At 39.8% G+C, this 14,317-nt stretch overlaps 2 protein-coding genes across 3 annotated transcripts in view; one reads left to right on the top strand and one right to left on the bottom strand.

Moving 5' to 3' along the window:
• TRIML2 (tripartite motif family like 2) overlaps positions 1-14,317 on the bottom strand; it is a 66,102-nt gene that overhangs the window by 29,327 nt on the left and 22,458 nt on the right. The window contains exon 1 of one of the 2 annotated variants that reach the window (XM_008527435.2): positions 4,771-5,044. The exons of the other annotated variant lie outside the window; for it this stretch is intronic. The gene's annotated coding sequence lies outside the window, so the exon portion shown is untranslated. Of the gene's footprint in view, positions 1-4,770; positions 5,045-14,317 lie in introns of those variants that run through there. 2 annotated transcript variants of the gene reach the window in all.
• TRIML1 (tripartite motif family like 1) lies at positions 4,541-10,773 on the top strand. Its single transcript, XM_008527439.2, has 6 exons — positions 4,541-5,134; positions 5,370-5,465; positions 6,456-6,686; positions 7,686-7,708; positions 7,891-7,988; positions 9,492-10,773. The coding sequence occupies exons 1-6, from the start codon at positions 4,709-4,711 to the stop codon at positions 10,040-10,042; spliced, it is 1,425 nt and encodes a 474-aa protein (XP_008525661.2). The 5' UTR covers positions 4,541-4,708; the 3' UTR covers positions 10,043-10,773.

Genomic DNA, 14,317 nt, shown 5'->3' with positions numbered 1-14,317 from the left:
AATATCTCTTCGAGAGCCTGATTTCAATTCTTTTGGATAAATGCCCAGAAGTGGAATTGCTGGATTGTATAGCAGTTCTATTTTTAATTTTTTAAGCAATCTCCATACTTCTTCCATAGCGGTTGCACCATTTTGCATTCCCACCAGCAGTGTACAAGGTTCCAATCTCTCTACATCCTCTCCAACACTTGCCTTTTTTTTTTGAGGAAGATTGGCCCTGAGCTAACATCTGTTGCCAATCTTCTTCTTTTTGCTTGAGGAAGATTGTCCCTCAGCTAACATCTGTGCCAATCTTCCTTCATTTTGTGTATGGGACACTGCCACAGTGTGGCTTGATGAGCGGTGCATAGGTCCACACCCACGATCTGAACTCATGAACCCCAGCCTGCTGAAGTGGAGCATGTGCACTTAACCACTATGCACTGAGCTGGCCCCACAATTTTTTTCTTTTAGAACAGTCATCCTGACAGGTGTGAGGTGCTATCTCATTGTGGTTTTGATTTGCATTTCCCTGATAGTTAGTGACGTTGAGCATCTTTTCATATACCTATTGGTCTCTTGTATGTCTTTTTAGAAAAATGTATATTCAAGTCGTTAGCCCATATTTTAATTGGGTTATTAGTCTTTTCCCCTATCGAGTTGTAAGTTTTCCTTACATATTTTGGAAATTAACCCTGTATTTGACATACCGCTTAAAAATGTTTTCTCCCATACCACTGGTTTCTTTTTCTCTCTGTTGGTTATTTCTTTAGCTGTGTGGAAGCTTTTTAGTCTGGTGTAGTCCCACTTGTCTATTTTTGCTTTTCTTGCCTATTCTTTTGGTGTCATATCCATGAAATTCCATACTTTTTCTATGCCTTTATTTACACAGATACATTATCAACATCTATAGCATGACCTCATTTTTGTAGGAAAAATATGTATCTAAGTAATCTAATTTTTATCATTTATATTTAAGCTATTTTGGGGGGCAAAATGTATTTTCCCCTTAATAGTAGATAATGGATGTTATATCATGCCAGTGTATATAAATAGATCTGTTATCTTTAAAATAGCTTTATAGTAATAATAAGAGCTATTATTTTAAAGTATACATATAAGACCTCTTCATAATTTAAGATTGGGTATTTGATGCATGTGTCCCAAATTCTCTTGGTAGATTGTAATTAAAAAAAATATATTTGATTGTGGGGGTGGCCCCATGGCTGAAAGGTTAAAGTTCCTTGTGCTCTGCTTTGGCGGCCCTGGTTTGCAGGTTTGGATCCCAGGTGTAGACATACTCCACTCAACAGCCACGCTCTGGAGGCATCCCTCAAACAAAGTGGAGGAAGATTGGCACAGATGTTAGCTCAGGGGTAATCTTCCTCAAGTAAAAAAGAGAAGAATTGGCAGCAGATGTTAGCTCAGGGCAAATCTGTCTCACACACACACAAAAATGTATTTGATTATTTATTAACTTTCCTGTATGGAAGTCTTTAATTTTTAGTTATTTAAATGTATTAATCTTTTCCTTAGTGGTGTCTAAGCTCTGAAGCATGCTTTGAAAAGCCTTCCCTAAGTAGTCCATTTTAAATTTCTGCTATGTTACCAATTATTTCCTTCTATGATGTGCTTCATTCTTTGGACACAATAATTGGCCACATGTTTAACAAAGAGGCTTCTTACTTGCTAAATAGATGTAGGGTATTCTAGAACAAAAACAAAATAATACACACAAAATAAAATACACACAAAAATCAAACAACATAAATAATAAGGTGAAAAAAGCAATAGAAAGGGAAATAATAGCAGAATTTCATGATTAGAGTCGGGAAAATACATACATATATACAAATATAGGTATATATACACCCACACACATACATACACGTATGTGGAAGACACATTGGTAAAAGTTGTTAGGTAGAGATCCCACTTTGTTGTTTTGTTTCCAGATGCCTACCCCGACGTGTCCTAAACCATTTGTTGGATAATCCATCTTTCCCACACTGATATGAAATGACAGACATATTTTTAGAACCAGGCTTTCAAGCAAGATATTTTTCAAATAAGTTGCCATCTAGCCCACTGCCTTCCCCAATAAACAAACCCTCACTATATCACTTAGTTTCTTATTTTATTCATACTCCAACCCCAACTGTGTGTGGGTGATAGTTGTGACTATGGACCTCTTGGGGTACCCCTGCTGTCACCTCCTTAGGAGAAGACAGGCCAGAGAACAAGCAGTCTGAGTTGTTGATCTCAGAAATCATGTCTGGCAGTGCAGTGCCCTGAGGACTGGCATAATGTGTTTCAGGATGGCTCGTTCACACTATGAATTTCTTCATGCATGAATTAAGGCTAAGCAATATGTTCAGAGAGATGGTGGAGAAATCTGCATTCCCAATAGTGAGTGTAGCCAGTGATGTCAGATACTTGTCATGACATTACATCTCAAGGACAGCTGCCCAATTTTCTTCTGAAAGCTCTTGAGCAGTATTGATTTCATTGAGATAACTGGGAATTGTCCATCCACTCACAAGACAACAATTGAGGTATAGTGTGTCGACAAAAGAGAATGACTGGGAGGGAGGGCACCAAGTTTCCTAGTCCTAACTTGATGCATGTAGTTAGCGGGTATTCAGGGGACCAACTCAATTTATTTGATTCTCAGTTTTCTTCATCATCTATAGAAGGTAGTTAGAATATACAATGTCTTAGCTTCCAACTAGATAAAAGACCATGATTCTATAAGAATATGGTTCCTCTATTTGTTCATTTAAACTTATTTGCAGATAAATCGAGCCCTTGTTGTGTGCAAAGAATTCTTTTAGTTGCCAGTGAATAAGATACGGTTATGGTGGTAAGGAATTTGTGAAAGGAGTTTATTTGGAAGAGAGAAGTAGAACAGTTTAGTGTGACTCAACTTAGAACAAGCTACTCTCCCCGTTCCAAACTGGAATACAGGCTCTGTGATGTACCATAATTCTATTCTAAGGCTGATTCTAATGATCCTGGTCAATGTTAAATGACTCCTCCAGGGTTTGTGTGGTAATAACACACTGAACGTAGGTGATAGTTCATAAATCCTTTTTGCAGTGAAGGTAGGTAGTGTTATTGTAGGTTTTTTTTTTTTTTTTACAAGATCCTTACTTAAGACTAACTCCTGACAATATTTTGAATCTTAGCCTTAGTAGCTAGCCTAGAAGCAATCTAAACAATAGAGGTTTCATGATCCCAAACAGATGCTACCACTTCCTCTTTAAAATAGTATGACTCTTCGCTCTGGTTGTTTCTTTTTCTTAGCGTAAATTCTCATCCCAGTAATTCACAAATTCTATACAAAGGACATATGATTAAAACACTCAAACTTAATGCTTCAGAAGATGAGTTTTGACTAGGAGAAAGGAAGATGGAGGAAGAACCATTTCAGGCTAGGAATCTTCTTTTTACAAAAGTTCAAGATAAGAAAACGCCCAACATCCTGTTAGAGATCAGTGAGAAAGAAGGATTAGTTGAAAGCATGAAAGTCAGGAAGGAAGTAATGGAGCATCATGGGTAATGGAGACCGATGGAAGGTTGCCAAGCTGAGAGTGACAAGATAAAAGTAGAAATAAGGTATGATGAACTTAGTGGGAGGGTAGGACCTGAGGAAGAGCTTTTAAGCTCCCAATTTTTGGCACATATTGAGTGGAGGATGGGCCATGACAAGAACTGACTCATGAGCATTTGGCATAGCAAATTTATAGGATTCAGTGCTAATCTCATTGGTCATTGTACACAGTCTCCATACTACACATTTATTTTTTCATAGGTCTAAAAATAATGTCTGCACATTGAATTTCTGTCCAGTAAGAACTGATAAGGCATTTAAGAAGGCCTAGCCTAAACCTTTTCAAAAAGTGAAAATAAGTCAGCAAAATTATGCCTATTCTAAAATATAATTCTTTCTATCCACTCCATAGTGTAATTGCCACTTGAGGCAACTTCCAACAAGAATTATAATCTAGGTGCTTTCTGTGATGACAGAAAGGTGAGTACCATGGTCTGCAGGGCAGAGCAATAAATATAATTCCAATAATCCACTGTACGTCTAAAGTCAGGGAATATTTCAATGGAATTGGTCTTATTTTATTGGGATGAATAAAATTAAAGGACACAATACCTGATAAAGGAGTAAAAAGCTTTTAGGCTCAGAAAAGGACCTAATGAGAGAAAGAATATATATGACAGTTTTTTTCCTTCAGTTTCTCAACTAAATTCCACTAGTGGACTTTTCCAAAAGATTTGGACCATACTTCCAAGTCAGATGTTATTAGAGATCATCATAATTTGAGTCTCTGTACTGGCTTACACCAAATTATCCACCCTTCCAGCCTAAAACCAATGTGTCTAAATGGTTTCATGGTGCTGTTTATGTACAATAACCAACTCTTAAAATGAGAAGTCTGTTAGGAGCAAGGGTCCTCACTTCCAGCATGTGGCTTGCACAGTGAGAGAGTCCTTAAAAGTCTCGGCATGATGATGAACCCAGTGTATAGGAGTTCCACATTAAGTCATAATTGGCTTTGTGGTGGGAGAGTACATGTCAGTTGGTGAAATCAGGCAGAGGAGAGTAAGAGTTTCTTGTATTAACAACACAGCAACTGATCGCCCGCTTATTACTCAAAACAGTAGAACTGTAGGGAGGACTTTTCTAGTCCCAGAATAGAGGCGTGACCTTGCCCTGATGTCTTTATATGAGAAAACATCTACAGCAGATTTGATGGAGAATCTCAGGGAAGAACTGACCTGTTTCATCTGCCTGGACTATTTCACCAACCCAGTGACCACTGAGTGTGGGCACAGCTTTTGTCTGATGTGTCTCCTGAAGAGCTGGGAGGAATATAACACTACTTTGTCTTGTCCTGAGTGCTGGAGGACATTGGAGACCCCTCATTTCCAGCCCAATGAGCGTTTGGGGAGGCTGGCTGGCATTGGCAAGCAACTCAGATCCCAGGTGCTGCAGAGTGAGGACGATCAAGGCAGCTATGGGAAGATGCTGGCGGCCGCCAAGGTGTTCTCTGTTGAGAAGCAGGGTGTAAACGCTTCCTCAACCCATTGCCATGGAATAAACAGGGTCTATGTCTCGAGTGAGGCTGAGGAGCATCACAGAGTAAGATTGTTTGCTCAATATAAATCTCAGAACACAAATCAGTTTCCATCACTTAACTCCCATAGTATTCTCTCAGTCATGGGTGCTGATCTCTTGGCACCAGACCACAAACAGCGTGGATCCTACTCCATCCTTTGTTTTAGAGTCCCAGCTATCTTCTTGTTATTTGTCCTCAAGTCACCTTCACGACCTGGTGCTCTGTTCATTTGCCACAGAGAGTTTGTTTCCATTGCAGGAGAAGCTCCAGGAAATCCTAACTCTTTTGCGTAAAAAGAAGAAGGAAACTCAGATTATATTAACGCATGAGAAGGAGAGAGTGATATTGTGTAAGGTCAGTATCTGTCTTACTTTCGCATCTTGTATATGATTCCGTGAGGAGGACTAAAGGGATGTGTAGTGAAATATTAGGGAAAAAAGACACAATTTTCCAGTCCCAGACTTACCATTTGCAGCATCCTTACTTTGGGCTGCCTACTTCTGCCTGTCCACCAGGGAATCTCAGGACTCAGCTTAATTCCTCCATCCCTGGGCCAGCTTATTTTTTCCCTTCTTGGTGCACCTAGACGACTCCCTGGCTACCTCTATTTTGGCTCCGATTATAATTATTTAAAATATAAGTTATATCTATAGACATATCACATAGGATGGAAATCAATAAAAGAAAGGGCATCTCTCAAATGCTTTGGGGGAAAAAAGAGAGGGCAAATAAAAAAGAAGAAAAGAGGGAGGGAAATAAAAGCAAATAGTAGTTTGAATTAGTACGCCTGAATGAATGCTCCAGGTTAGTCACAGATTTGAATTTGAGTTTCCAGCAGAGCAGAGAACTAAATGTTTAATTAGATATTTAAAAAATATGTGTGTATCTGAGTCTCTCAATAGGTTTTGAGGTCTTATAAGGAAGTGTTTGTGATGTTCATTTCTACTCCTAGTATGTGACCCAATGCCTAACTTCATTGAATAAATGTTTGTTGACTAAATGAACATACCATTTTTCATAAATTTTGTCCTTTACTTTTTATCATGGTACTGATCACCACCTATCATATATTTTTTTGCTGTTTATTTTTATTTTTTCCCTCTAGAATGACAGCCTCCTGGGTATAGACATTGTGGTTGTCTTTACTATTGTATCTGTAACACACTTTCTAAAATACCAAACTGTCCACCCAACTGGTTAGTAGAATATGTTATGTGTCAGGTTTCAAGAATTGTCACAGTGGAACTCTAGGACTTTGTAAGCATTAAAAATTGACATAGGTGTTTCTGTTAATAACTTTATGATGTCATTTGTGTGTGTGTGTGTGTGTTTGTGTGATGGCAGGAAGAGACAAAGACCTGTAAACAGGTTGTTGTGTCGGAATATGTAAAAATGCACCAGTTCCTGAAGGAGGAAGAGCATCTGCAGCTCCAGTTACTGGAAAAGGAGGAAAGAGGGAACATGAAGAAACTGAGGGACAATGAGATCCAACTGACCCAGCAACTCAGAAGCCTAAGCAAAATGATCCAACGCATAGAGTCTGTGTGTCAGAACCCCATTATAGAATCTTTTGAGGTAAGACTATTGGGAAAATTAATGAAAAAAAATCATATAGTAACCTATAATATTTCAATTCATATGAAATACATTTTTCTTTATTTACTTGAAAAACTAAGTTTTGGTCTGAAAATAGTTTTCCTAAAGAATTAATATTCTCTACAGTATAAGTAAAGTCTTGAAGGGGCAAAGAAAAAAATATAGAGGAATATCTACCTACCCCAACCAAGCATGATGATGACTCCAATTTCTTCTGTGCCTACTTCTCTACAACCTCTGCTCTGTCGAGTACTTTAATAAACAATTACTATGTGCTGGACATATTAAATTTCCTCTTCATAAAGACCTGAAGAAGTTAAATACTATGCTATAGGTGATTGCTGTCTACAAGAGTGGTTTATAGTAGCACTTGTTTAATAATTCAGACCTATGACAGTTAGGTAATTTGCCTGTCAAATAGCTAATAGGTGTTTAAATCCAGATGTTCTGCATACTGAGCGCACACTCCGCACCATCTTTGCTCTCCTGCTACTGGGTTCTCTGGACCTCCTTATACATAAGCTCTTTGGGCCAATTCCAGCTCAGATCTCTTTCCTGGACTGGCTGCACAGAATGCTGCTATTTAATTTAGTGCCTTCCCAACAACCCACTCCAACCACACACAGATTTAGTCTCGGCTCTCCACTCTGCTTATCCCTGACTCCCCAAAGCATTGGATAATGAAGCCAATAATTTGGCTCCATTGTCAGCAACAGGTTCCCTTGACAAAGTGATGATATGAGAAAAAAAAAAGGACAAAGTAGTCTCTAGTCATTGGGAGACATCTCATGTTCACTAGAACTCACCCCTAGAAGAAGTGGGGGATTGTTTCTACCATACGCTCACGCATTCAAGGTGTTCTAGAGCCATGGGAAGTGGATTCTGTGAAATTTGCAAAGGACTGTATCCATGATGGAGTCAGTCTTTGCTAGTGATCAAAGTGCACAAATACTAACCTTCTTTCTTTTATACCCTTAGGATGTGAGGGGCACACTGGAAAGGTAGGTTTCCATTCTGTGTTCACTTATATAAGATATAGGGATGTGATGCTGATGAAATAGGTTATCAGAGTGGGGATGAGAGTGTTCATGCCATTGGGACAAAATGAGCTGGACTCTCAAATTGGAGCAGGTCATGGGGTCTGTGAGGAGGACATAGAGTGACTGTCTCTGCTCTCTTGTAGGAGTGAGCCACTCTTGCTTCAGTGTCCAGAGGCCACCATCACAGAGCTGAGTCTGTGCCGCATCACTGGAATGAGGGAGATGCTAAGAAAATTCAGCAGTAAGTCCACCTGATTTGTTGCCTGATTTCCAGACTTAACTTCAGTATATATTAAGGGATGCAAAACTGAGCCTTTAGGCAGCTTCTTCTAACATAGAATATTCACCATCTGGGTGCCAGGTGCTCAGTGAAGGCATCTTAAGCCAGTACTAAACACCAGGGAAGGCTAGGGCCACAGATCATCTCTGTGCTCGACTGATGTTTGATCTGGCTTTGCTTTCTGTCTAAGGAGTCCTGGTCCTTCCTTTGTTTGTTTTTACTGTTCTATTTGGTCCATCCTATCCCCTTGCACATACACACACGTGCACACACACACGCACACACACACATCTCCTCAGAGGTTTCTGCATTTCTACCTTTGTTCTTATTAGGATAAAAGCTGACTTAAACTCTTAAGTCTCAAGGAGGGAACATTCAAAGGACTATCCTTTTAGAATGCCCCAGATATTTAGGCCGGCTAAGACCAAGAGTGATCAGTTTTAGTTTTCAACTTTCATCTTGTACACAATCTGACCTTCAGAGGAAGGGTAAATGGGCATTGGACTCAGCAGATACTTGATCAGTGCCTACCGTGTGCCTGGCACTGTGCTACTGAGCTCTGAGCTGACTTACAATGATTCATGAGACAGACTTGCCTTTGCTTTTGTAGAACTTTCAGTAAAATTGAAGAGACAGACAGTAATCACACAGATAATTAGTTATGATTGAGATTTGGTCTACAAGTGAAAGTATGAAATCGTATTATAGGGGCACATAATCTTGTCTGGAGAGTCAGCGAAAGTTGGAGGCCTCTTCTGTGACTTCCTCTCAGGAGGATGGGAGAGGAGGCGCCTCACCGGTTGACAGTGCGCTTCATCAAATGGTCACTGGTGGTTCCACCAATTCATATGATGCTGCAGTTAGCATGACATAATAGAAAATGCTGACTAGGAATTGCTGTTCAAACACTCAGTCACTTTGTCATCTTGGTCCAGTTACCTAATCTATGAACCTCAGTTTTCTCTTTTATAAAAATGGAAAAAAATTAATAATGTTTGCCATGATTGAATGAGATAATGTACAGAAATGCTTGGCACCCAAGTAGGAATTGAATAAATGATTAACTGTATGTATTTCTCTCCCACCCAAACTGAAGAACCAGAACCAATCTTGGTGAAAGTGAATACAAATGACAAAAGTGTACGCTCAGGTGGATAAATAGCTCTGAGTCCTAAAACTGTCTTGTAAAGAGAAGAACTTCCATTCCATTTTCAGAGATTCCTCTCTCGCTCTCAGGCAGGCTAAATATCACTCTCCACATGACTCTTTTATGTTTCCTTTTAGAGGTTCCATGTTTTGTGAAACAGTGAAAGAAGAGCTCAGAACAAAACAAAAATCCCCACATACTCCCCTAAATTATATTTTTAACAATAGGACTGAATACTAAGAACTTATTTAAGTTCCACATATACAGGAGGGTTTTCAAGAATGCAAATGAAGATTCACTCTTTTCTTCTCTTGCAGCAGATATAACTCTGGATCCAGACACAGCCAATGCCTATCTTGTCCTATCTGAAGATCTGAAAAGTGTGAGACATGGAGGAACCCGACAGCTGTTACCCGACAACCCGGAAAGATTCGACAAGTCTGCAACTGTGTTGGGGGCTCAGATCTTCACATGTGGGAGACATTATTGGGAGGTGGAAGTGGGAAACAAGACTGAATGGGAAGTGGGCATCTGCAAGGACTCAGTGAGCAGAAAAGGCAATCTCCCAAAGCCAGCTGGCGACCTCTTCTCACTTATAGGCTTAAAAATTGGAGATGATTATAGTCTTTGGGTCTCATCACCTTTAAAAGGTCAACATATCAGAGAGCCTGTGCACAAAGTTGGTGTTTTCTTGGACTATGAATCTGGACATATAGCATTCTACAATGTGATGGACGAATCCCTCATCTACAGCTTCCCTTCAGCCTCTTTCCAAGAGGCTCTCAGGCCTATATTTTCCCCTTGCCTCCCAAATGAAGGGACGAACACAGGCCCTCTTACCATCTGCTCACTAAATAGCCATGTCTGAGGGAGATGTCCCCAAGCCTTTACTGAGGATGAGGTCTGAGACCAACAGATGACTATTAATTAAGATGATTAATGCATTGACAGTATTAACATCAGGTGATCTGAAAAAAAAGCACCCCCCAAAGAGTTTCCATTAACTTGAGCCAGCAATCAACAGCCATATTGAACAATCAACTTCTAACACCCAGAGGAGAAAGCTGATCATATCCTCTGTCTTCAATCAAATTTATTATCTAGATTGCCCCATGTATGTGCTGGTCACTAAAAACATAGTGATAGGACTAGCCCCTGTTATCCTGAAACCCACTGTTATAAGCCAGTTTTATAAATATATGTCATTTTTTCAAGTGTATTTATTTATTCGACTCTAGAAAACTCTGCTGTTTGAATGTGTCTTTGTCCTCTGTGCAGAGCTCTGCACACTGGGGCCATCCGAACTCCTCCAAGGGGCTGGAGGCACGGGTTCTCCCTTCCAGGGTTGGTGAGAGGGACTCATGACTCAGCCGTCTCTGAAAAGTCACTTTTCTCCCCATCCCACGGGGCCTGGAGTATTTGTACTCAGGAAGGCTTATGTGTTTGGAACACTGCAAAAATAGGTGTGAATGTCATCATATCATTCATGTTACCGTAACCATGAGAGGCTGGAACCTTCTGTTGTTTGTTACTATGTTCAAAGCTGACAGAGCAAAGTCTCTATTCAATAAATGTATCGAGGCTAGGGGTGCCAAGTGACTTTGACTTTTTTTTTGGTGGAAGTTTAGCTCTGAGCTAACATCTGCCGCCAATCCTCCTCTTTTTGCTGAGGAAGACTGGCCCTGAGCTCACATTCATGCCATCTTCTTCTACTTAGTATGTGGGAGGCCTGCCACAGCATGGCTTGCCAAGTGGTGCATAGGTCTGCACACGGGATCCAAACCAGCGAACCCAGGGCCACTGAAGCAGAATGTGTGAACTTTTAACTGCTGCACCACCAGGCTGGCCCCATTTACTGATTTTCATATAAGATTATTTTCTGGGCTTTTGCTATTTGCCCTGAGCAGAAGGCTTTCAGTCCCTGACAGTCCAAATCAAGTCCACTCTCCTCTCAGCATGCCAGGGTTTGTGGAGAAGGGCGTGGTGTCTGAGTGGACCGTCTTTTGTCTGGTCTTGGATGACCTTCTGTTGGAGGTCTGCACTCCTGCTCCCCATTCTTGTGCTCTGTCCCTGAAGGATTTTTTAAAATTTTAATTTCTTCCTTCTTGCTCACATTGCGGAATGTCCCCAGTCACAGAGGGTAGTTCCTTACCTCCTCTTCCCACTCAGATAAGTTAGTATTAGGATTTTCAGTTTCAGGCAAGAAAATTGATAAGATTTAACCCATCCATGATGGCATAATTATTAAGAAAAAGTTTATCATAGATTTTTGTCTGTAAGTTAGAGACTAAGTTTGGGGAAAATTGACAATTGAACCTGTTAATCAGCACAGAAAACCATAGAAGGAGATCAGTTAGTAATTGGGCTTATTTTAGGGTCGGTGTTCACCCTTCTCATTAATCTAGATGTCTTTCGTCTTTCACCCTTATACATTTTAATCTTGTGCCCTCAAAGGCAAGGGAGCAGATAGGAAGTAGACTTTGGATCCCAGATAATGCCCCCTTCTGTTCTTTGTGCTCCCTATTTGTATTTTCACCCTGCCATCATGTACACTTAGAATCAAAAAACTATAGAGGAGGAGAACCAATCTTGTTCTCTTTAGATAATTTATAGCTCTGTTTCCCATTTTTTATTTAATTTAATTTTTTGATTTATCACCTCAAAAAGATAAAACCCAAATCATAAACAGCAAACATCAAACATATTTGGAATCTATCTCCCTCAATTACAAAAAAAAATATTGAATTTTTTTATTTTGGTAAATTAATATAAAAGTAATACATTTTAATTTTATGCACATTGCATTTAATTGTAGTGTAATCTAGGCGACAGCTTCTTTTATTTTTCCTTTGTCCCAAAGAGGTTGATGCTGTCAAGGGAACCAGTCTATTTCTTTCCTCTGGCAAAGGCATCCTGAGTAGATTTTGGCTGCACCATTTTCTACACTGGACTTGTCACTAAGTGGATGTGTGGGGAAGACTTTTTTTTTAAATTCTTAAATTTATTTTTCTTTCTTCTCCCCAAAGCCCCTTGGTACATAGCTGTATATTTTTAGTTGTGGATCCTTCTAGTTGTGGCATGTGGGACACCACCTCAGCATGGCTTGATGAGTGGTGCTAGGTCCATGCCCAGGACCTGAACCAGTGAAACCCTGGGCCACTGAAGCAGAGGACATGAACTTAACCACTCTGCCGTGGGGCTGGCCCCGGATATGTGGGGAAGATTAAATCTATACTATTAATCTATACTATTTTTACTCTTCTGAGTTTGCATAAACAACCATGAAAAATTTGCACGAAAATTTTCACCCAAAGTTTCTAAATATAAATTCCAAGCCAAGTAGACGTGGTGGTGAGGATGGGAGCAACAGTGACTGGCATGAAAAACTGAGAGGCGCGTTCCCTTGCTTGGTAAACTCATCCCCTTGCAGTGTTCAAGGGCCTGGATCTCTCTGCCTCAGCTTTTGAACATTTGACAAAGACATCTCCTCCAATGGGAATGGTGGCCCACATGGAACCTACCACCATTACTCAAGTGGTCCCTTTTTCCCTCCCCATTAACTCCTTCTCTCCTTCCCAAATCTTTGTCTTCCACCCTTTCGTGAGTGGACTACTTCTCCAGGAGGCAGCAAGTCACAAGTAGTCTCTTGTAGTGGACGTTACCAAAATGGAATCCAGACTCACAGCCACTTCCTTCTCTACCTCTCCACACTAGAGGAGAGAGGATATGTCTAGTCCTGAGGGCAGAGGACATCAAGAGTGATCTTCCACACAGGAGTGCAGCTTCATTACTTTGTAAATTTTTCTTGTCCTAAAGTACCTTAAAAATAAAATATACTTATCTTGCCCTGAACCCTGATTTACCAATAAAACTCCTTTAACGTTTCAGATGAGATCTTTATCTACCCTCCTGCTCTAATTATCACCACGCATGCGCATGCCCCGCCCCACCCTGCCCCCCAGTGTCATAACTTTGACCTAATATAAGTGAAGAGTATGGGTCCCTTATCTTACTTTGGATAACGTTACAAGGCCCTCTGATGCTGATTTAACTCAAGAACATGCCCAGTCTACCTTCCCTAGTCTTGAATTTCTCCATGCGTATGTACTATGGATGAGGGGCAACAGAATAATAGTAGGCCGCAGTAGGAAAATAGAAGAATGCTAAAATGTTCAAGGAATAAAAGAAAAGTTGCATATAATCTCACTATACAGAGATAACGAATACTTATATTATGGAGTGCATCTTTCTAGTTTTTTTCTATGTAAATATATAAACAAAATGAAAATTAATTACCTTGATATTATATTGTGAGCTTCCCTATTACTATTATTTCTTAAAAATATGATTTTTTCATCCCTAAATATATAAGCACGTATCTTCTAAGAATTAGCACATTTTGTTAAATGACATTTATCATATCAAAAATTTACATTCAATAAATGATACTATTTAATAAATAGTCCATATTAAAAATTTCCCAATTAGCCTGTAATGTTCTTTATAGCTGATTTTAGTCTTTCATCATTCAGGAATAATATAGGATCATGTGTTAAATGTAATTGTCTTGAAAAATATGATTTTTAAAGGGAGAAATACTTCATTGTATGAGTATCCCATATTTATTAATAATTTATTATTAATCATTCCCCTACTGTGGGGCATTTAGATTGTTTCCCATTTGTAGCTATTATAAACGACACTGGCATGGACGCACATGTACATAAACCTTTGGGTGTATTTCTAATCATTCCCCAAGTATATCTCCTGCTGGCTGGGAAGCCACCTGCTGATCCTGTGGGCATGTGTTGGTGGGTTGTCATCCCCTTACAAAAGCTTTATGTGCACTACAGGTAATCCAAAAGGTTTTACTCACTGCCATTTCCACACTGAAGATGCAGACACACAGCTTTGAGGCAAGTGAAAGAACATGCTTTCCTCCGCCCTGTGGTCTTGCCAGAAGCACTGCATTTATTCCAAGAAAACCAATCCTGGGAGGAAGTGAGGAGAAGTGCTTGGGCTTTGAAATCAGACATTCCTTGGTCTGAACACTGAACTTTACTACCAAGGAACTGTTTCAGCCTCCCCAAGTTATTGTAACTCTTAGAGCCTTAGTTTCCTTTCCTCAAAAATGTGGGAAATA

Source organism: Equus przewalskii, chromosome 28 (assembly GCF_037783145.1).
Source record: "Equus przewalskii isolate Varuska chromosome 28, EquPr2, whole genome shotgun sequence".
Lineage (NCBI taxonomy): Eukaryota > Metazoa > Chordata > Mammalia > Perissodactyla > Equidae > Equus > Equus przewalskii.
Note: the sequence above shows the minus strand (reverse complement) of the source record. Positions and strands in the feature narration are given on the sequence as shown.